Consider the following 23,802-nt stretch of genomic DNA (forward strand, 5'->3'; position numbering starts at 1 on the left):
TCTAAGCACTTCCTTCGCTGCATTATACAAGATGTAATGTTTTTTTAAAAAAAGGTGTAATATGTTGTCTCCATTATCATTAAGATCAAAATATTTTCATGTTTCCCTTATGAATTTTTCTTTAACTCATAGGCTATTTATACATGTTGTTTATTTTTCATCTTCTCAGATGACTTGTGTTATCTATTTGGAGCAGAGCAGACAACATATTTTAAATTTCAATCATTTGTATGACTGTACTATATGAAAGCATCAGGCCAGAGGAATTTAAGGCAGCCACTGTCAGCAAGATGGGAGTGATCAGAAGCATCAAGCTCATAGCCCTTTTCTGACAACTGCTGATCCTTCATCTTTTTCATGAACATCACTACCTCCAATGTCCCGAGTCTAGACTGAATATTAAAAGTATGTGTTCAAACTGAAATGAGGTTCTTATTCTACTCTTTCTCTTCCTGTCATCTTATGCCTTCTCCTTTCCAGGGCTCCTGGCCTTTGCAGAAGTGGGGCTGCAGCTCATACTCCCAAGAACCCCAATTTCTCCCCACTCCTCTAATTTCCTTCCAGCCAAATCTCAGAGAATAGTCACTGCAGAGAGAAAATGGAGTACCAGAAATGAAAAGGAAGAGTCACAATACGTTTTATGTCTTAATCTCAAAGGTGACACATTGTCACCTGCCACATTCCATTTGTTAGAAGTGGAATACAGCACAAGCCTTTTCAAGGGAGGAGTATCAAAGAATTTGTAGACACATTTTAAACCACTAGAACAATGTAATAATTTTTAAAGCAATCAAGAGAAGAAAGCAAAATATGTATAGTCATTTGTTTTTACACATATTTATTATTTCTGGTTTCTTTATTCCTTCCAATAATTCATGGATCTGCAAACTATAGAGTCCGTGGGACAAATCAAACCCACTACCTATTTTTGAATAGCCTGCAAACTAAGAATATTTTTTATATTCTTAAATGGTTGAGGAAATCAATGAAAGAATATTTTTGTGATATATGAAAATTATGATAAATTTTACCATGCATAATAATGTTTCATTAAAACACAGAAATGCCTACTTATATTTATATATTGTCTATGGCTGCTTTCATAGTAAAACTGAGTTGTTTCAATAGAGACCACATGACCTACAAAGCCTAAAATGTTTACTATCTGGTCCTTTGCAGAAAAAGTTTACCAACCTCTACTATATATACAAGTTATCATCTGGTGTTGTCATTTCCCTTTAGTTTACAGAATTTCCATGACCATTTCTTATATAATATATATTATGGTGACAAACTGTCTTAGATTCTGTGTATCTAAAAACATCTTTATTTCAGTTTCATTTTTGAAGGATACTTTTGCTGTTGATTGAACATTGTGGATAATAATTTGCAGCAACACTAGATTCTGTTATGTTCTTCTGACGACTGTTGATATTTCTCCTAAAAGATAATTTATCTGGTCCAAAACTACAAATACAGAAATTCTGCCTGAAGGTTGTTTTGGTTGGGGGGTTTTTACTCTTGTTTTTGTTTTAACTATGATACTTGGTTATCTTTCAGCCTCAACAACTTTCAATAATAAGTCAGGTTAATCATATCATTATTCCCCTGTATTTAATGTGTCGTATTTTCTCTTAGCTGTTTTCTCTTTATCTTTTGCATTTAGCAATTTGCCTATAATGTGCCTAGTTGTGGTTTTATTTTGTATTTATTCTATTTAAAGGCCACTGATCTTCTTGGATCTCTAAGCTAGTTTTGTTTTTTGTTTTTAACCAAAAATGAAGTTTTCGGCCATTATTTCTTCAAATAGTTTTCTGCCTCTGTCTCTGTCCTCTACTTATGGGATTCCATCTAAGGCAGTAAGAATTCATCTTTCCTCACACAGGAGTCATGCATAGATACAAAAAGCCCTCAGTCAGAAAAGCAGAAAAACTAGCAAATCTCACCTACTGCAGTTAAATCTTTCAAAGGTAATCTCCTATTTGGTTTGCAATGCTTTTCTGACAGGGCTCCTACAGTCTTTTTCCCCTGCCTACTCACAGCAGTCAGTCAGGGAGGGATGGCAATATTCACACTCTGGGTTTGACAAAGAGAGTCCTTTGGCACCTCTCAGTTCCAGGGTTTTCCTCCCAAATTCCCAAAGTCCTCAACTTTGTCCACTGATACCTCGAGCCAGTAAGGTTATGGTTTCTGTCTCGGGAGCTATGAAAGTTGGGAGTACTTTGTATAAAAAGCCACATATTCACAATTTTTATCCACTACTTTACTTAAAGAATGACCCTCTTCCGGTTTTAGCTTCCTTTTGGTCTTTTGGGTCTTTTCCCAGTGCTTTCAAGTAATTATTGCTAAATTTTTTCCAGGTTTTAGCATTGTTATCTGAGGAAGGGCTCACTCACCTCACCAATCTACCATTGCCTAGAGCTAGTAGTACTCTGACTTTTAAAAAAAAAACCTCTCAAACATGAATTTATAATTTAATATATTGTAAAATTTTAATTATTGGTAGTACTATAATGAAAAATGTAATAAGCTATCTAAAATAATGAAAAAGCTGCAACTTACACAAATGTAGAAATAAATTACAGATAAATATACAATTTCCTCATTCAGCCTATGCTGAAATTAGTGCCTTCCTATTCTGAACCTGTTTATATGAAACTTCAATGCAATCAAGCCTGGGGTTGTCAAGCTGAGATACATGAAAATCAATAAAGCAAATAAACCACTGGCAACTATTTAAAAGTTAAAAATTTAAGTTCCCCAAAAAGGTATATGTAGGGGGTCCTTGGGTTACAACAGTCTTGACATATGATGTTTCAAGTTTACGACGCTCACTCCCATAAAAACTTTCTAAAAATGAGACGTGAGCCTGACCTGTGGTGGTGCAGTGGATAAAGCGTCAACCTAGAAACGCTGAGGTTGCCGGTTCAAAACCCTGGGCTTGCCTGGTCAAGGCACATGTGGGAGTTGATGCTTCCTGCTCCACCCCCCTTCTCTCTCTCTCTCTCTCTTCCCTCTCTATAATGAATAAATAAAATCTTTAAAAAAAATGAAATGTGTTTCAGCTTACGCCATTAGTGTTGTACTTAGGAACCACGTGGGCGAACTAGTTCCAGACTAGCCTGGAATAATTCTTTAAGAAGGTAGAGAGGCGTGCAACAGATCCTGTCCCCTCTACAGCAGCTGCTTCTCAAGATGAAACACCTGGTACATTCTACCTGATACAGGTAGAATCATCTCCAGTGTCTCCTACATGTTCCTTAGCCAGTGGCCGGCAAACTGCGGCTCGCAAGCCACATGTGGCTCTTTGGCCCCTTGAGTGTGGCTCTTCTCAAAATACCACGTATGGGTGCTACCTCGATAAGGAATGAACCTACCTATATAGTTTAAGTTTAAAAAATTTGGCTCTCAAAAGAAATTTCAATTGCTGTACTGTTGATATTTGGCTCTGTTGACTAATGAGTTTGCCAACCACTGACCCAGTATCTACAGCACCTTCTGCAGGTTCTCCTGTCTCTCTAGCTTCCTCCTCCCAATAGGTCACTCTCTCCTGCCTTGCAATGCTACTTCCAGTGTGCAAGCCAACCACAGGAATAAAGGTAAGGAATTTTTCTACACTCATTTATTGTTACTACAGTACAGTAGACAGTACAGTATATTTATGTCCTTTTCCTTTTTCTGTGGCTTAGTTGTTTTTATGTTCTAAATTATGATTTTACAACTGTGTTAAAATAGGTAAGTGACTTAGGCTACAGCAGGGGTCCCCAAACTACGGCCCGCGGGCCGCATGCGGCCCCGAGGCCATTTATCCGGCCCCCACCGCACTTCCAGAAGGGGCACCTCTTTCATTGGTGGTCAGTGAGAGGAGCATAGTTCCCATTGAAATACTGGTCAGTTTGGCCCTGCCCGGTTGGCTCAACAGTAGAGTGTCGGCCTGGTGTGCGGGGACCCGGGTTCGATTCCCGGCCAGGGCACATAGGAGAAGCGCCCATTTCCTTCTCTACCTCCCACCTCCCCTCCTTCCTCTCTGTCTCTCTCTTCCCCTCCCGCAGCCAAGGCTCCATCGGAGCAAAGATGGCCTGGGCGCTGGGGATGGCTCCTTGGCCTCTGCCCCAGGCGCTAGAGTGGCTCTGGTCTCGGCAGAGTGATGCCCTGGAGGGGCAGAGCATCGCCCCCTGGTGGGCAGAGCGTCGCCCCTGGTGGGCGTGCCGGGTGGATCCCGGTCGGGCGCATGCGGGAGTCTGTCTGACTGTCTCTCCCCGTTTCCAGCTTCAGAAAAATACAAAAAAAAAAAAAAAAGAAATACTGGTCAGTTTGTTGATTTAAATTTACTCGTTCTTTATTTTAAATATTGTATTTGTTCCCGTTTTGTTTTTTTACTTTAAAATAAGATATGTGCAATGTGCACAGGGATTTGTTCATATTTTTTTTATAGTCTGGCCCTCCAATAGTCTGAGGGACAGTGAACTGGCCCCCTGTGTAAAAAGTTTGGGGACCCCTGGGCTACAGTGTGTTTCGTCTTACAGCAATATTCGGGTTATGTCACTATTGTAGGAACAGAACTATGTTGTAATCTGAGGAACCCCTATAGACTGTTTTAAACAATGTCCCATGGATTAAAAGATTTAAAAAAGAAAGCTAGATAAATGTAATAAGGACTTATATACCTCTAGAAATAATAGGAATAATTAAGAGTAAGATTTAAGAATGTCTTTTTTTTTTTTTTTTTGGTATTTTTTGGAAGCTGGAAACAGAGAGGCAGTCAGACAGACCCCCGCATGCGCCCAACCGGGATTCACCCGGCATGCCCACCAGGGGGCAATACTCTGCCCATCTGGGGCATTGCTCTGTTGCAACCAGAGCCATTCTAGCGCCTGAGGCAGAGGCCACAGAACCATCCTCAGTGCCAGGCCAACTTTCACTCCAATGGAGCCTTGGCTGCAGGAGGGGAAGAGAGAGACAGAGAGGAAGGAGAGGGGGAGGGGTGGAGAAGCAGATGGGCGCTTCTCCTGTGTGCCCTGGCTGGGAATCGAACCCGGGACTCCTGCACGCCAGGCCGATGCTCTACCACTGAGCCAACCAGCCAGGGCCAAGAATGTCTTTTTTTAATGGAATACTTACCTTTGTTCTTCCTGAAATGAAAATGTGTTTTAAATATTATTTTTTAAAATGCATTTCATATTCTTATACCAAAACAGCAAATCTAAGAACTAAAGAAAATACCCATAACATTTGCTTTTAGGAATTCCATTCATTGAAACTGGACACTAAAATTCCATGGAATTTCAATCACAAAACTGTGAAATTCTGTAGCAAATATCTGTAGTGAATGGTAAAAAGCTCAGAATAGACTATGTAAGTAATTTAGATTCATTATTTGCAAATTTCTGAGCTAAGCTTCATGTATTCTGTATTCAATTTATTCTCACTGAATCAATAGCCAAATAGCTATTATCCAACAACAAGCAAAATAACCCATTTTCATGCAGAATGAGTACAACAAATGGAGGAAATGGAGACCAAGGGCATCTTTTTATACCTATTTTATTTTTAAACGGAACGCCCACTATGATTCTGTCATTCTTCCTTTAACCAAAACATTAATGTGGTAGCTTTGCTTTAAATCAGACATAGGAAAGTCTGATGGGATTGCCATCAAACTAATCGATCAATGCTGACATTGAAATTCAAGAATAAGAAAGCATAAAAATCAGCTAGAATTAGATAGGAGCAGAGGAAACTTCTGGCAGTGTTGGATATATTAATCCAACACTGGACTATGGTGATAACCTCACAGGTGCATATATATGTAAAACCTTAGCAAACTCTATGCTTTTGTATGCAGTTTATTAATTTCAATAAAGCTTTTAAAAAAAGTCAGCAGGAAAGAAAATCACTATTCATTTTTACCCATCACTCTGCTACTTGAAAGCCAAAAATGAAAACCAGTTCAGAGTCTGTAATCAAGTGTAATAAACAACTCAAGAATCACAGGCAAATAAATAGTCATTCAAGTTAAAGGAACAGGTATATATCAACTTTTTAAGAGAAAAAAATGAAAGCGTCAATGAAAATATTCTGAGACCAACTGGTCAAAGGAGTCTGGAGTTTAAACTTGACTACATAATTTATGTCCCCCCTAGTGTAGAATGCTCCTGGTTTCCATTTCCAAATGTGTATGTGATGACATAGAGTATATCAGGATTTGCAGCCTTACTGTACTTCTCTTCCTTGCACCTCTGCAGAATCTCTAAGCTCCTTTGGTGGACTGGGTGTTGGAGAAAGCTAAAACTATCCATACTTTTCAAAATTGCACATGGCGCTGTATCATCATGTCCTTAGGAAGCAAAAAGAAAAACAAAAAAATGGAGAAAAGAAAAAGACATTACATAAGCCCAAACCAAGAGAATCAAGGGTAATGCTGCCAACTATCTTTTATGAGCACATAAAAGTATATCCAGTGATAGGGATTAAAGGTGAATGATTTCTTTCCAATTTATTTGAGGAAATTGCACAACAATAACCTTATGATTTGTAAAATACCTTATGATGGGAATAATCAAGGTCTTTTTTAGGTATTCAAAATATCCTTTTTAGTACTCAAAGTGTTGTGAGTTAACACCATACCAAAGCCTTCTATTTTAAAATATAGGGACATTTCAAAAACAATTAGTATGGTTTAATTTTTTTTAATGGACTCATTTTTTATCAGGCCTGAAATATAATTAGCATATAGTTGGCAACAATGCAAGAAACACTCATGATCCCCAAAGAGAAATTTACCCAAAACAATTTACCAAAAATTTAACAATTCTATTTCAAATCTTGAATTAACGACACTTGTAGGATTTCTAACAAGTGTGTCAATGTTGAAAGAGCAGGAAGAAAGCACCATAAAGCAGGAAAACCCAGCAGCACTCTGTATTTTTAAGTCTAAAAACAAGCTGAAAAACTGTACCTCACCACCACTTCACTTCTTAGTAAAGTAAGACAAAATCAATTACTTGTGGGAAAGAGAAAAGAACTCTTCCAAGTAAGGACTAAAGCCCCAGATTAGTGCTACTGAAACAGGGAACCATTCAAGCAATAGAAGGGACGAGGTAGGGGTGGGGGTGGGGGGTTCAGTACCATAAATAATAGCAACAAATGGATTTAAAAGACAATATAGGTTTCTCAGGTTTGGGGGAACTTAAGTGTCATTTACTCAGAGGACATCTCTAGGATATTAAGTTCAAATTTATGTACATTTGCCTTTAAAAAACAAAAGTGAATAGTTAACAACAGGTAGAGGCAAGTTAAACAATGAACTAAAAGCTCCACTGGTGCATATTTACTATATAATTAAGAAAGAGATACAGTACTATCTATGAATAATTCTTGAGTAAGAAATGTTTTAAAAATAGTTAAACACAAGGCACACTATTCAAAGAGGTTTGCAAAGCATGGTTTAGTCTAACTATAATTTCTTAAACTGGATTTCTATATCCAGAGAATTTACATCTACACTTTAGTTAAAGAAATAGAATTTTATGACACCATAACATCAGATAATATACATATTATATAAATACCAGGTTTTAAAAATAAAATGATTCTCAAAAGTTTTTTCACATCCATATAATAAAAATGTATTTCCATTACCCAAAATTGACAGCCCATAGTTGCAAATGTTCAATGTTTAAGTTACACACTCTAATAAAAATATTCTATTCTCATTATTATCAATAATGCCCCCAACCCTGCAATGGTCTGCTTGGAGAAAGAATGCTTAGACTCAGACTAGTCTGCACTTCATTGGTTAGGGGAAAGTTGACAGACCCATCTGAGGAAAAAATACTTGGTGAGTTCAACTCATACTCCATCCAAATTATAATTTTAAAAAGTTACCACCAGACTTTAAGGCCCTTAAATAGCTAACTTAGTACTGCTAGGCAGAAGTCTTATTATGGTGTTAAAGTGTTTTATATAAAAGTTCAGGATATTAAAGATACTAAAATTACCTAGTTTTAAGATCACTCATTACCATAGCCACTGAACTCTCTTTCCTACTTCATCTTGTTGCAATGCCATTTAGATATGAGTAATTTTGTATCTGCAACTGTTTTGTGTCACATCATCATGCCTTAGTTTTCTTTTTTAACTAACATTCTTTCATTTCATTCTGATTTGCCTGCTTTAACTCTTTAACTATTTTAAGCATTATTTTACAAATCATAAAACCTTAAAATTATATTCCTTCTGTTTGCTGTGTATACCAACTCCCTATCAAAGTGGTCTGGTTTTCTAGGATAGTTTATAAGGACATTTTAAGTAGAGGTTATTGATAGATACATGAATTGACCAGGAATTACAACTGCCCTTTTTCTGTTCCGCTTGGCTGCATAACCCCACCCTTAACTGCCTCTGAGACAGAGGGGTTCCATGAAGCTGGTCTATCGTCCCAAGAAAGAGTATGCCGAACATACCAGCACACCCTTGTTCGAGGCTATTCCCAACCCTATAAAATTTTGCCTGTCTGTTTTCAGGGCCCTTCTTTTGGAAGAAGGTCTTTCTCCTCTAATAAAGCCTGCACACCTGGAGTTCAAGTGCCGTCTCATTCTTACATCTGGTATTGACTGGGACAGAGTATCGACTGCCTGGACGATGCCCTTGCCGGCCGAACTTACAACCAGGGAAGCAGTGGACAGTGGCAGCTCATCCGGGCTAACTCCCTGATTCTGTTCGGCTGTATGAGCGCGGTTGAGCAACCAGCAGTTTGATCCTGTCCTGAACCCTGCCGGACCAGGAAAGTAAGGAGTTTCTCCCTCCCCTTCCCCGGTTGGCCTCCAAATTTCTCTCTAAAAGCACCCCTTCCTAGTCAAACAGTTTTGACTTCGGATCCCATATCTACAAGAGTTCTGCCTCTACTCCTTTATGGACTTCTACGAAAGTCTAGGCGCACCTAGCCAGGCCACTCTCCTACGTCCCGGGATCTCGGCCTTGGGGTGACGATCTCTTGTTTAAGACTCTCTTTCTACGGAGATTTTCTCCTCTCGGAATTGTGACTGGAGGTGGGGACGCCCCCTTCTCTCACCAGTCTCCTCTACTGTGGGCTCCTCCCAGTCCAAATTGTCCAGCCAGACTCCCCTCGGAACATGGGCTCCTCCCAATCTCAGGCCTCAGAGACTACTCCTCTGCTCCTTCAGGATACTGTGTCATCCTCACTCTACTCTCTTGAGGATCACAGTTTGGGAGGTTTCTACTCCGAGTGGCTAGCTTCTACAGACTTCCTGGAAAGTCTAGGCTCCTAGCCAGGTTGCTTTCTACTACCATTACAATATCCTAAGAGATCTTGACAACTTTTGTCACCGGACGGGGAAGGCATCAAAGATTCCTTACGTGCAAGTCTTTCTTCTCCCTTTGCTCCTGTCCTTACTTTCTGTACTGCTTGTTCTACGCACAGGCCGTTTTCAGCCAGAGAAACCTCACCTAAAACCTCCACAACTAATCCTTCCTTCTTCGTGGACTCCCAAATCTCTCGCCCTCCTGCCTGACCCCTGGGGGCACCCCTTTCTCGGGACCCCTCTGTATTCCCTCTGCAAATCTCTTTTGCTCCAGTCTCTTCCCTCCAGAAAACCCCCTCCCCTCTCTTCGCTGAATCCTCTTTCTTATTAACTTACAAATACCAGTCTCTCTTTCTCCTCCCCTGCTGGCCAGGGGCTCCTCCCCTCTCCACTGTGTTCTTAAATCCCTCCTCCCTCCTTAAAAGCTGTGGCTCTGGCTGCAGTGCCTGTCTCTCTTCTTCGACCCCTCCCCACTGGCATCAGCTGTATTTTACCCATTTCCCTCTCCCCACCAGCTTACACTACAGCTATGCCCTTCTCCCCCTCGTCCTCTCCCCCTCTCTTCAGAGCTCTAGCACTTTAACCTCCTCTTCCTCCTGCAGATTCTGACCCTCCTTCTTTCCATCCAGTTGTTCACTCTGTTCATCTGTCTGCTTTCTGTCTTCCTCTCCTCTATGCTGGCAACTCCCTGCCATCTCAAAAAACTTAAAAAAGCAGAATTGTTTATTAAGCTATGTGAGTAAGTAATCCACCTTGTCTCTTTGTCAGAAAATATCTCTAGTATAATTTTAATTGAAACAAGGTGTGCTCATTTAAATTCCTTAATTCATAATTTATATATAAAATCTTTGTTTACTGTATAACTGTGTCTGTTTCCAAGGCCTTAAAACAATAATTACCCAATAATTAAGCCATCAAGGCTTACTCATCTCCATGGACTCTACCTGCAATACCTCCATCCTTCCTGTTCAAAAACTTTCAGGGGCTTATCGCCTCATACAAGCCTTACATCTAATCAATGAGGCAATAGTTCCCCTCCATCCAGTAGTCCCTAATCTCTACAAGTTACTGTCACACATTCCCTCAAACACCACTCGCTACACGGCCCTAGACCTCAAGAATGCCTTCTTTACCATTCCTCTCCAGGCGTCCCCAAACTACGGCCTGCGGGCCGCAATACGGCCCCCTAAGGCCATTTATCCAGCCCCCACTGCACTTCTGGAAGGGGCACCTCTTTCATTGGTGGTCAGTGAGAGGACCACTGTATTTGGCAGCCCTCCAATGGTCTGAGGGACAGTGAACTGGCCCCCTGTGTAAAAAGTTTGGAGACCCCTGCTCTACACCCTGACTCTTGGTGTTTGCCTTTACTTGGACACTAATGCAGCCAAGCAACTTACATTGACTGTCTTACCCCAGGGGATCAAAAACAGCCCACACCTGTTTGGGCAGGCACTAGCTCAGGATTTAGCAGCATGCAATCTCAAAACTAGTACTCTCTTACAATATGTAAATAACCTGCTCCTCTGCAGCCCCTTCCTGCCTGCCTCAAGGAGACACACCACCACCCTTTCTTAACTTCCTCACCATGACGGGATATCCCGTCTTCTCTACTAAGACTCAACTTCATTCTCAATCTGTAGTCTATCTAGGCATCGCCTTAATCCTCACCACCTGAAGTCTCACCCTAAATCAAACTCAGACCCTCCAGTTTCAAACCACCTACCACTGCAGATTACATCTTTTCTCTCCTCAGTCTAATAGGCTTCTTTAAACACTGAATTCCCAAATTCGCTCTCTTAGTCAAGTCCCTCAGTGAGATCTTCTGAGCATAGCTTTTAAAGTCTATAATGACCAAAGAAGTAACAGAAAAGGCAAATAAAGCCCAAAAGAAGTCAGGAAATACCAGCTTTTAGCATACACTCTCAAAGGCTCCGGCACCCTAAAGGGCTTCATAGAATTCCATCAGGGTCCTGCTCCAGAGTGGAAAGGTCATTGAACTGAAGCCTGCCCAGCTTCCCAGCCCCACCAGTTGACACATCTGTGCTGTGGAAAGAGGGACACGAGAAGGTAAGCTGCCCCCTTGCTCCATGGAGGGAGGGATCAGTCTCTTCTAGCCCTGCTCCAGCTACCTGTGACCTGACCTTGCCCAGAATGCTGGGAATTGCCACTGAAGGCCCAAGGACATCCTTCATGAGCCTAAGGTATTTCTTCCAAGTAGCAGATAAGCTAATCTCATTTCTTGTAAACACAAGGGCCATCTACTATGCCTCGCTTGAATATTTGAGGGTTTTTTTATTTTATTTATTCATTTTAGAGAGGAGAGAGAGAGGGAGAGAGAGAGAGAGAGAGAGAGAGAGAGAGAGAGAGGAGCTGGAAGCATCAACTCCATATGTGCCTTGACCAGGCAAGCCCAGGGTTTAGAACTGGCGACCTCAGCATTTCCAGGTCGATGCTTTATCCACTGCGCCACCACAGGTCAGGCCTGAATATTTGAGTTTTATTTATCCCTCAAAGATCTCTATTTACTGTGGGTATTGACAGTCTCGGAGTTTGTTACTTTATTTAATGTATAGTATCTCCTTTATTTCTCTTGTCTCAATGCCCCATGCCTACTGTAGGCTGGGACGGGCTGCTAATTCCAGCTAGAAGTAATGGCCACTAAAACTCTAACTGCAGCAAAGTGTAGAAATGTAACCACCCTTTCCCTAAGTACTTGCAGGATTTACAGGTTACTCAGCAAACTGTTCAAAGACTGTCCAAGAGGCGCTTCCAGCATTACATCACCCAAGGACTGACTTTCACCGTGACCCTGACAACTCCCACTGCTACTAAAGTAGAAAAACGGCATGCCTTACTCTAACCACAAACCGGAAGCTGGTTGGTCTACATATGGCGAATATATGAAAAAACTAAGGACTCTTTTAATCAGACTTTGGGAAAAGGGAAACTAGGAAAAAAGAAAGTCAACTTAACTGTCACTAAAGGTTAAAGATTTTTAAATCAAGAGTTCTGACTAAAAAAGAATTGTATAGTTTTGATAACAGACTGGATAAGATGTAAGTTGTAGAAGGTTTATGCAGGCTGTAGGAGGTTTGTACCGAGAAAAAAGAATTTGAACTATCAGAAAACGGGTTTTCAAAGAATGTTTAATTAGTCACCCTAACTAACAATCCTTTACTCTCTCCACTTATTGGGACGACTCTTTCCTCCACCCTGACCATCTGGAGCTCAGAAACAGAGAAACGAAACTGACCCCTTGTCCTTCTATTCTCTATTCACCTCTCAGCCTGCCTCACCCAATCAGGGGCTTTCTACTTGTGTGGGACCAACACCTATATGTGTCTCCCTACTAATGAGACAGAAACCTGTACCCTAATCTATCTCACCCCAAGTATCAACCTAATCCTACCTCATAAGCCTCTTTTAATTCCTAGTACATTACCCGTCAATCTAAGAACCAAATGAGCTGTACAGGTAATCCCTCTTCTTGTTGCTTTAGAAATCTCTACAAAAATAGGTCTAGGTACAGGGGGACTGGCCGCTGCCCTGTCTTATTCCTACTCTCTCTCTCTCTAAAGCCCAGCAAATTTGTAAAAAACAAACTGAGTCATGGAATCAGTGGTTTCGCATAAACTGAGTGTCTTGACTATAGCCTTTCATTGGTCCACTCACTCTCCTATTTATTTTTCTAACTTTTGGACCCTGCCTCTTACGTTTGTTCACTAGTTTCTTACAGAACCGCATGCAGACCTTCACCAATCAGAAAATTGAAAAAATCTACCTAACCCTACACACCAACCCTGAAACCTGCCCTGGCGAAACAGAAAAATCTAAAAGCCTATAAATACACCCCTACTCCCGACCTTTCTCATGGCTAGGACTCATCAAGCAGGGCATCCAAGTTCTCAACCTCACTTCTGTATATAACACTTCTCACTGCTTTCTCTGTGCCTTTCTTAATAAGCCTTCCATCACTGCGGTTCCTTTACCCTACCCACTCAACATCACCAAAAATCCAGACCCTTTTTCTCTTTCTGGAGTTCCTCCCTTCCAAGAAGACCCTCTCAATTTGCTACGCCAATCGGCCTACCCCACTATGTAATAAGACTATCTCAATCAAAACTTTTCTAACCAGCCCTAATGAAACTCATTTCTGGTACAAAGGAACCATTCTAAAAACCTTAAACAACTCTTCCCCCTTCCCTTATGTCCTGGTAATAGTTGCACCACAACTAACATATTATGGAGAGGAAGAATTTTCAAACCAGCTGAGAACAAGCAGGAATAAATGGGCTGCCTTCCTCCAGGTACTCCTTGGCCTTACCCTTGCCACCTCTATAGCGGCTATAGGGATAGGCAGGGCTGATTTAGGCCATAGTATATGAACTACTAACCAACTAAAGGCAGACCTAGAACGGGCCCTTGATAATTCAGCCACCTCTCTAGCCTCCCTCCAGAGACAACTGACCTCTCTAGCTCAGGTCACCCTACAAACCGGAGGGCTTTAGACCTACTAACAGCAGAGAAGGGCGGTACTTGCCCTTTTTTTACAGGAACAGTGTTGCTACTACATTAACAAGTCTGGCCTGGTCGAGGAGAATATCAACTCTCTCCAAAAACTTCAAGAATGAATCCACAGTGGCCAGGCCTGTACTGACCCCTACTCCAAACAATGGTGGAAAAAACCCTTGTTCTCCATGCTAGCACCAATTATAGGACCAATCTTAATTTTGTGCCTAATTTTAATGCTTGCCCCCTTCTTTATCAAGTTCCTAGAAGCCCGGATGAGAGAAATCTCTAGGATCACCTACAATCAAATGCTCCTACACTCCTATCCCCAATACCCTAAGGAGCACTTCACGAGGGAAATATCAAATAGGAAGGAATGACAGCAGGAAGAAGCTGCTCCTCAGCCTGAGAAGTGCCCTCCTGTTCTCCAAACCCCCTTCCTTTTAAACCACACATACTCAGTCCTTCTAACACTTACACCAACAGGTTCCCTGTCTCTAAAAATCTCCACATGTCCTCCCATTCGAAAGGAACCAGACCAGCACGTCTCATGAGGCTCATCCTGGAGACCATGTATCACCATGTCACCCTATTCAACTGGCACTCTCAGCAAGCAACTAACAATTATTACCTCACAAGATTTTTTTTAATTCCTCACTCAGGTTTTCGAAGACATTGCCTGGTTCAGACCTCACAGCACGGAAATAGATAACCTCCTTAACTGGATGGGGGACTGTGCTTGGCAAGGTTCTTTCTTGAGTTCTCTCCAGAAGAAACAATAATTTTCCAATTTTTTCTCCTCTTTGTCCTCATCACCCCTCACCATATATTATAAAATAACTGCCTTTTATATGTAACCACGGAGTTGAGAAATGATAGATACATGTATTGACCATGAATTACAACTGCCCTTTTTCTGTTCCACTTGGCTGCCTGACCCCACCCTTAATTACTGGATGATTGCCCCTGGGACAAAGGGATTCCAGGAAACTAGTCAATTGCCCCAAGGAAGAGTATTACAGAAAGCTGAACATACCAGCACACCCTTGCTTGAGGCTATTCCTAATCCTATAAAATTGTGCCTCAGTCTGTTTTTAGGGCCCTTGTTTTGGAGAAGTGCTCCAGCAGGTCTTTCTCCTCTAATAAAGCCAGCACACCTGGTGTTGGTCAAATAAGTTTTTAAATATGATATATATGTTTGCTCGCTTATAGTTTGTATTGGTTGTGGGGGGACAGGCTGTAAGCAGGCAGGATTCTTATAGCCTAAGGCTTGGGGCTTTTTTTTGTTTGTTTTTCAGAGACAGAGAGAGTTAGAGAGAGGGATAGATAGGGACAGACAGACAGGAATGGAGAGAGATAAGAAGCATCAAGCATCAGTTTTTCACCGTGACACCTTAGTTGTTCATTGATTGCTTTCTCATATGTGCCTTGACCGCGGGCCTTCAGCAGATCGAGTAACCCCTTGCTCGAGCCACCAGCAACCTTGGGTTCAAGCTGCTGAGCTTTTGCTCAAACCAGATGAGCCCGCACTCAAGCTGACAACCTTGGGGTCTTGAACCTGGGTCTTCCGCATCCCAGTCGACACTCTATCCACTGCGCCACCACCTAGTCAGGCCTAAGGCTTGGTTTTAGGACTAAGTCTTTCCCACCCTTTTTGATGTGGGGTGGTGCAATCCCATCATGCCTCGGAAAAGTGACTTTGTATTAGAGACTTCCCTATTTTGTATATTGGATGAAAGGTTTGGATTTCTACACTATAAAGTGGGGCAGACCGGGAGCTTGCTCTTTCTCGGTTCCTGAGATTAGCATTAGAGCAGAGAGAGCAGAGTAGAGAGCAGAGAAGGGCCATGTGGAGGAGGCCAGGAGAAGCAGCCAAGATGGTGGAGTGCTGAAGGAGAAGCTAGATTGTGCCGAGTTTGTGCAGAGAGAAGGAAGGAGATGGGGAACAGAGGTGAATGAGACTGGTGACGCTAGAAACCTTTGATTCTAGGAAACTCGGATAAGTCAGTAGCTTTGTGAGCGCCGAATGAGGGGGTTTTGGAGCCCAGTGTATGTTTTTACTTGCCCGCCGGGTGCAAGCTAGGATTAAAGATGATGGCCTACCAGTTCTTGGCTCCGTTGTTTCTTTACTGACTGTCCAAATCCAATACAAACCTGCATGGGCCAGGCGGCTGTGATGGTGGCCGTGGATACTGGCTTTACACCTGGAGTTCGAGTGCCGTCTCATTCTTACAGTTATTTTCTAAAGGAATCTCATAAACTCTTAAAATAGGTTTAAATAAAACCTACATAGTGTTTGCTTATGTAAGTTCTTGGTCTAGTTTTGATCATTTCTTTTTTTTTTTCAATGACAAAATATTCTTGTGTACCCTCCTCTGGAATTTTAGGCAATTGACCATTTTCACACCCCAAGTCTAAAAAAAGACAACCAATCACTGAAACAACTGGGTTCAGTTCATTTGCTACATGGTTGGTCATGTCATATTTCTAGTGTATAAGTCAACAGAACAATCATGTCCCAGATGTGAAGCAAAGCCATATAGCTATAATTACAAAAACTTGTGCTATAGGGTATGTTCAAAGAAAAATTCCCAGACAGATACTAAATCGGTCTATTGAACTAGCAGCTTTGTGAACATTTCCATTCATTTCTGCCAGATTAGTTTGTGTCATTAAAAAGAACAGAAACATTTCACAGACATCTGCCTTCGCCACTGTCAACTGCAGGTATATTAATGGAAGACCCATTCACTCCCACTTGCAGTGGCAGAGTTCATCTGCTTTTCCAGGCTTTCCAGCTGGAAGACCAGAGTCCCTTGCTGTGCTGGGCCTCTCCAAAAGGTTCCGCTTCTGGATAAGAGTCTCTGTTAGCTGATGGAGTAAACTTTTTAACTCAGACTGACTGACTACTATTGCTTAAGACAGTGACTGTCAACCTTTTCATCTCATGGCACACACGAACTACTAGAATCCTGTGGCACACCAAAAAATACATGTTTTCCCAATCTGACACCCAAAAAAGGTATAATTTTTATTCATTCACACCAGACAGCTATTGTGTTGGCTGTTGTCATTTTTTTATTTGACAACGTAAAGAAAAAGAGGGCAGTGCACCAACTAACGGTCAGGTATATGTATTTTGAAAATTCTCATAACACACAGTGTGCCTCTTGCAGCATCAGTTGAAAATCACTGGCTTAAAGTTTTATTGGTAAACTGATTCCTGCGTTTTTCAATTTCTTCTTCTCAATCTTTAATTCTGCTTTGTAATGTGTTCATTGTTCAATACAGACCTTCTGTGTAGTGGAATTCCTGCTTCTGTCGGTCCAATTCTGCCTTTAGATGCTTTCATCCAGCTATTGGGTCTTGCAACTGCATGTTGCTGATTCTCTGCTTCATTAACCTGCTCAGCATCCTTATCCTGTAATTTAGAACTCAGCTGTTGCCCATCTGACCCACTAGCTTCTGTATTTCTTCCCTTTGCATCTCTTTTTCATGCTAAAATTCTTCTAACTCCATGGTATTTAACAGTATTGCTGTCTGGGCCTTCAAAACCAGATTCTTATTTTAAGCTGTTAATTCATTTCTCTTATCAGTGTATTCTACTAGTTTTTTGCTTACAATCAATGAATTCTTGCATAAAAGGACTCCAAGCTAGTTGACTTGCTGCTGTGGCTCATCAACTTCCCTTCTTCTCATCTAAGTATTTTCTTTCTGGCCCTGGCCGGTTGGCTCAGCGGTAGAGCGACGGCCTGGCGTGTGGGGGACCCGGGTTCGATTCCCGGCCAGGGCACATAGGGGAAGCGCCCATTTGCTTCTCCACCCCCACCCCCTCCTTTCTCTCTGTCTCTCTCTTCCCCTCCTGCAGCCGAGGCTCCATTGGAGCAAGGATGGCCCGGGCACTGGGGATGGCTCCTTGGCCTCTGCCCCAGGCGCTAGAGTGGCTCTGGTTGCGGCAGAGCGATGCCCCGGAGGGGCAGAGCATCGCCCCCTGGTGGGCAGAGCGTAGCCCCTGGTGGGCGTGCCGGGTGGATCCCGGTAGGGCGCATGCGGGAGTCTGTCTGACTGTCTCTCCCCGTTTCCAGCTTCAGAAAAATACAAAAAAAAAAAAAAATCTCATTTAAGTATTTTCTTTCTGCTAGAGGATCTCCTTCTGTCATATTCTGACATTCTACTTCCATTTTATTCAGGTGTGTAGCAACTGACTCTGCATTTGTTCACAGCCCCCAACCCTGGCTCTCTCCAGAGTAGCATTCACTTTGTGCAGTCTCTCCTGGTTGTTCACTCTGTAAGGCTTCTAATGCTTCTCTCTGAATACTCAGTACCTGGTCAGCTTCTTAGAGTCTCATTTTCAGTACTGCCAGCTGGGAACACTTTGCAGCCACCGCCTCAGTCAGGTCATCAACTTACACGGGAAGTTCTCAAGTTATTCGAACACTCTTTCTCTCATTAATTCTTCCTCTTGCTTTGTTAATTTTTCTTGAGTTTCCTTGGCTGTCTGAAGTAATATGGCCATTTCTTGATTTAAAGACTGACTTTTATTCTTCAGCAGTTGATTTTCCAGTCAAAAATTAAATAATTCATATAAATTTGCCATCATCAACAGGTACTGGGTTGTGATCAGTGCAGGAAGCATCTTCTTTCTTTTTATTTTTTTCCTTAAGTGAGAAGTGGGGAGGCAGAGAGACAGACTTGCGCATGCACTCTTGAGATCCATCCAGCAAGCCCCCTATGGGGCAATGCTCTGCCCATCTGGGGCCATTGCTCCATTGCTCAGCAACGGAACTATTTTAGCACCTGAGGCAAGGCCATGGAGCCATCCTCAGCGCCCAAGGCCAACTTGCTCCAACCGAGCAATGACTGTGGGAAAGGAAGAGAGAGAGAAGGGAGAGAGAGAGAGGAATGGAGAAGCAGATGGTCACCTCTCCTGTGTGCCCTGACCGGGAGTTGAACCTGGGACATCCACATGCTGACCCAACTGGCCAGGGCTCTAGTGAATTTTTTATGTCAGTTATACTTTTTCTCTCACTTCAATACATATACATATGTGCATACATAACATATATATGTACACATGTATGTATATATGTGGTGATAATCTCTATGTGGTATGACATTGCTCTCAAACTGTCCTTTAGTTCTTCAGATATGGTTGCCTTAGGTCTTTGAACATAGTTAAAATAGCTTAATGGTTTTGTCTAGTAAGTTCAGTGTCTCGCTTTCCTCACGAATAGTTTCTATCGATTTCTTCTTTCCCATGTAAGGGTCATATTTTCTTGTTTCTCCACATGTCTTATAATTTTGTGTAAAATTTTAGATAATTTAACAGGGCAATTTGGAAATCAGATTCTCCCTTCTCTCCACTATATGCTGCTGTTGCTATTTCTTGTAGTTGTTGCCACTTGTTTACTAATTCCGTCAAGTTTGTATTATTTGTCACATGTGACTATGGACATTTCTACTCAGCTGGCATCCTGGTCAGCTAAAGATTACAGACAGTTATCTATACATGCCTGAACCCAATAAATCTTGTCTTTGTTAAGGGTCACTGTGTCTGATGAGTTGGGTACACCTTCAACACTCAGGTACGCCATGTCCTTCACCTCCTACTTACACAGTGTCTGAAGATTATCCAGAGGTAAGAAACCAGGATCGTCTCGGGTCTCTCCTAAGCATGCACACAGCCCTGGGCATGTACACAGCACTACGCATATGCATGACTATCTAAGATTCCCATGAATATGTGGGAACTCTTCAAAATCACAGACCTCATTCCCCAGCTTTTCATTTTACATGTTTTGGTTAGTTTTTGCCCCACTTATTATCTGCATCAGATAGATGCAATGTTCAACAATTGCTTCTGATTCTTTTTGGACAACACTCTTAGGTAAAAGGCTCTATTCAAACTGGGCAAGCACCAAGTCTGGTTAAAGACAGTCTTGCAAATAGGGTCTCCAGGGAAGACCCAGCAAATTAAATAAGAAAAATTCTCAGGAGATGAAGCTTGGGAGAAGCTCCAATACCTTCCTATTCTCCCTCATGGCTGCCACACTGCTGCTATTCACTGCGTATTAGGCTGTTGGCTTTCGAGGCTGCAGTGGAGCCAGGGAGGAAACACTGCAAATGAAAACACTACAAAATGCACCATCTTTGCCAATATTTAGCCATTTTTCTAGTATAAACACTTCCCAAATTACTGCGAGCCTTTGATGAATTTCCTGAATTCTGACACTTTTTGCAAGCATTCTTGTTGCTTTTATAAAAGAGAGAACTTTCAGAGGTTCTAACTCCATAATGGGCTGACGTTCAAAATAAAACTTTTATTTACTCTTGAACCACAACACTAATAGTGCCTAGTACTGAAGTATTTATAAATAATGGTCAGGGTTTTGTTTAACATCCATTTAACTGTCTTCAGTATGGAGCAGCATTGTGGACAGAGTCCTGCATAGAGATCCCAGACCCCTGGTGATATCCAAATCAGTTTTAATACCTGGTCATTTCTAAAAATACATAGTCACCGGAGCACATCTACCACTTGCAAAACAAATGGGAGCACAATGGAGTTACATAGTCCACTGATTGGGGTGGGGAAGAGAACTAGGTTAGGTGGGAACCATTAAAGCCCTCCACCTGCAGACACTATATGGGTGACTTCACCTTCCCTCCTTGTAGATGAAGAAACTGAATGACACTTTGGATTCTCTTGTTCTTGCCTTTTATTCCAATGCTATAGCTGAATTGCCCATCTCTGTCTAGTCTCGTCAGTGATTAAAATTTTTCTTGGTTAAACATTAATGGTAACTCCAAAAGAACCAATGTCTCCTGATTTATGCTTCCACATTAAATTGTTTCATTTCTAGTAAAAACTGTCACATAAGAAGCAAAGAAAGATATTAATATCAAAAGTCTACATAATCAGATAATAATTACATTTCACTTTTTGTTTAATAATTATACCAATGTTTTACTGGGTCTCTACTAAATACCAGGTGCTTTACACGTTAATCCTATCAGTATTTATCCATATATACACACATAAACCATTTATCTGTGTAACTGAATTATTATATAACGTTCAACAGAACAAATTACATCTGAAATATGATGCTAGAGAGTAGTAAGAAAACAGAACAGAATAAAATTACTAGGTCTCTACTCCTTAAAGAGGCAAAAAAGTTAAAGATGACGCATGGGTGAATACTAATACTGCTGCTTACCAGTTTTACTCTGAACGTGTCTTTTCCCAGCTTCCCTGAGAGCAACCATTGCTCTGAAAAGAGCTCGAAGAACTGCCCATCGGAAAACAGCTACAGGATCAATTCCAATCATCCCAGAGATAAATGCACTCTTGCTACTCCTCAGAAGAGCTACAATGTCAGGGCGCATATGATCTGTATTTTTTTCCCGGAAATCCTACATGAAAAAAGTACCAATGTTATTTTTGAAAAAAATTATTAAACCAAGAAGATAATGGGTGACATGTTTTGAACAGTGGTTCAATAAGGAATATAGAAGTGATTTCTGTTTGAGGTAGCTAACTGGACCAGGTGTCTTCTAAAGTCCCACCCAACCCTAAAACTATTAAATTCTATACTACATTTGAATTAGAAAGTCTATTCCACAATTTTATTGCAACTGGTTAAACACTGGTCAGAGAAAGTCTCTCTGAAGGGCTATCACATAAAATGAAAAGAAAGCTGAGTAACAAAAAGAAGTCAGACTTAAGGTTAGGAACAGCACTCCAAGCCAAGGGAACACATACTACATAGAGGCAGAGAGGAACTGAATAAGTTAACAGAGAAGAGCTAGGGCTGGAACATTCTGGGCAAGGGTGTGTGTAGTGGAAGATTAAACAAATCAATAGGCTATGAAGACCACGTAAGCCTCAGTTAGGGGTCTGGTTTTTAATTCAAATGTAAAGGAAAGTTCCTAGAAGGGTAATGACATGAGCTGATTGGTGTTTTCTAAACACCACTGGTTGCTGAGGAGAGGATGAATTGTACAAAGAATAGAAAAAGGGAGGTCAACTATTGCAATGCTCCAGATAAGAGCTGACAGTGACTAGGACTCTGTTGGAAATAAGAACAGTCAGGGAAAACAGTGATCATACTTATGATGTTATGGAAATAATGACACATGGCTTATTGATGGGTTGGGGCATAATGAGAGAATAAAAGAATTAGGCTAACATTTCTACTTGGGGTCTGAGTAATAGGTGAACGAAGGTACCATATACTGATACGGAGAAGACTAAAGAAAAGAGAAGGTGTGGAGATAGAAACGATTTTTAAAAAAGAAGATGATGAAGAAGAAAAAAAAAGAAATGAGGATTAAGAGATTAGTTCTGTCCAACTTAAGTTCGAGATGGTAAGTATATTTCAACAAGTAATATTTACTAAGAGGTTTCTGCATGTGTTGGCACTCTTCTCAGCATTTTACCTGTTTTGTCTCATTTAAGCTCATTTTATCATTTCTATTTTACAGATGAGGAAACCGAGTCACTGAGAAGTTAATTATCTCAGCTTCTATTACACGTAAATGGAAGAACAGTTTTTCAAACACAAGCACTCACAACCCTATATTATGACTTCATACAGACATCAAGTAGGCAGATGGGTATGTGTGTCCAGAGGCATATAGAGATTTCAGAAAATACATTTGGATCTCATCAGCATATAGATCTTTAAAGCTGATTTAAGATTACTTAAGGACTATAAATAAGCAGTAGATACTCCTGCCAAAACATAGATGGAGACTGGAGGGGAGAGAACATAAGAAAATAGGTTAAAATACCCTACAGAAAGATATGGAGGGCAAGAAGCTTACTGGAATAAGGTCCCAGACTGATAACTAGAGTCCAGGCATTTGGCTGTAACCACACCCAGATAAAATAATCGAAACTTGGTGAGTAAATCACTCCAAGTCTGTGGAGCTTTACAAAATAGCTCTAAGTATTCTATGAGGAGCATGCCTGGTCTGATGTCATCTATCCTCACGACCAGAAGGCAGCTGGACTCATCCTATTACCTTATGGCAGTGGTTCTCAAACTTTTTGAAGTGGGGCACATTTAAAATCCTACAAATAATTGTAGGCACACTATATATAAATTTCTGAGAAAGATATTATAATAATTAAGTCAAATATTAAAGAAAAATATATAGTCCAAGTGTGCATTTATGGTAATTAAACAAAATAAATACAAAATTAAATTTATTCTGACATTAAAAAACATTTTTATGTTATTTTTGTTATGCTTTTTAGAATTTGTAAAAAAGAGGGGTTAAAAAATAAACGACAAAAAAGTTATCTTTTTATATACAGTGTGTCCGTAAAGTCATGGTGAACTTTTGACCGGTCACAGGAAAGCAACAAAAGACGATAGAAATGTGAAATCTGCACCAAATAAAAGGAAAACTCTCCCAGTTTCATACCTATTCAGTGAAGTTCCATGTGGGCTCACGCACAGAGTTTTTAGGGTTCCTTAGTTAGCTATCCCGTATAGCCTCTACAGACTTGTCACTGACTGATGCCCTACCAGAACAGGGTTTCTCCATCAAACTGCCGGTTTCCTTCAACTGCTTATCCCACCGAGTAATGTTATTCCTATGTGGTGGCGCTTCTTTATAAACGCTCCGATATTCACGTTGCACTTTAGTCACGGATTCTAATTTAGCAAGCCACAGAACACACTGAACTTTCCTCTGTACCGTCCACATCTCGACTGGCATGGCCGTGGGCTGCTCCGCTGTATACATGGTGCACACATGCTGCCACATCATCCTACAGAAACTGGGAGGGTTTTCCTCTTATTTGGTGAAAATTTCACATTTCTATCGTCTTTTGTTGCTTTCCTGTGACCAGTCAAAAGTGCACCATGACTTTACGGACACACTGTATATAGATACATTCTTAGTAAGATTTAGTAAATTCGGCAGGTCCCAGCGCGAATGTTAAGTTTTTTCATTC

General features: G+C 41.2%; 1 protein-coding gene and 1 pseudogene across 5 annotated transcripts in view; both read right to left on the bottom strand.

Annotated features, from left to right (window-relative positions):
- MYO9A (myosin IXA) overlaps nucleotides 1–23,802 on the bottom strand; it is a 301,246-nt gene that overhangs the window by 140,204 nt on the left and 137,240 nt on the right. For 4 of the 5 annotated variants that reach the window (XM_066388529.1, XM_066388531.1, XM_066388528.1 and 1 more), the window contains 2 exons: nucleotides 21,053–21,248; nucleotides 6,218–6,337 (listed from right to left, as the gene is read on the bottom strand). In XM_066388529.1, coding sequence (XP_066244626.1) covers nucleotides 6,218–6,337; nucleotides 21,053–21,248 — 316 coding nt within the window. The remainder of the gene's footprint in view (nucleotides 1–6,217; nucleotides 6,338–21,052; nucleotides 21,249–23,802) is intronic. The other variant, XM_066388530.1, reaches the window with a different exon arrangement.
- On the bottom strand, nucleotides 16,288–18,532 carry LOC136375966 (golgin subfamily A member 5-like; annotated as a pseudogene).

Source organism: Saccopteryx leptura, chromosome 6, assembly GCF_036850995.1.
Source record: "Saccopteryx leptura isolate mSacLep1 chromosome 6, mSacLep1_pri_phased_curated, whole genome shotgun sequence".
Classification (NCBI taxonomy): Eukaryota; Metazoa; Chordata; class Mammalia; order Chiroptera; family Emballonuridae; genus Saccopteryx; species Saccopteryx leptura.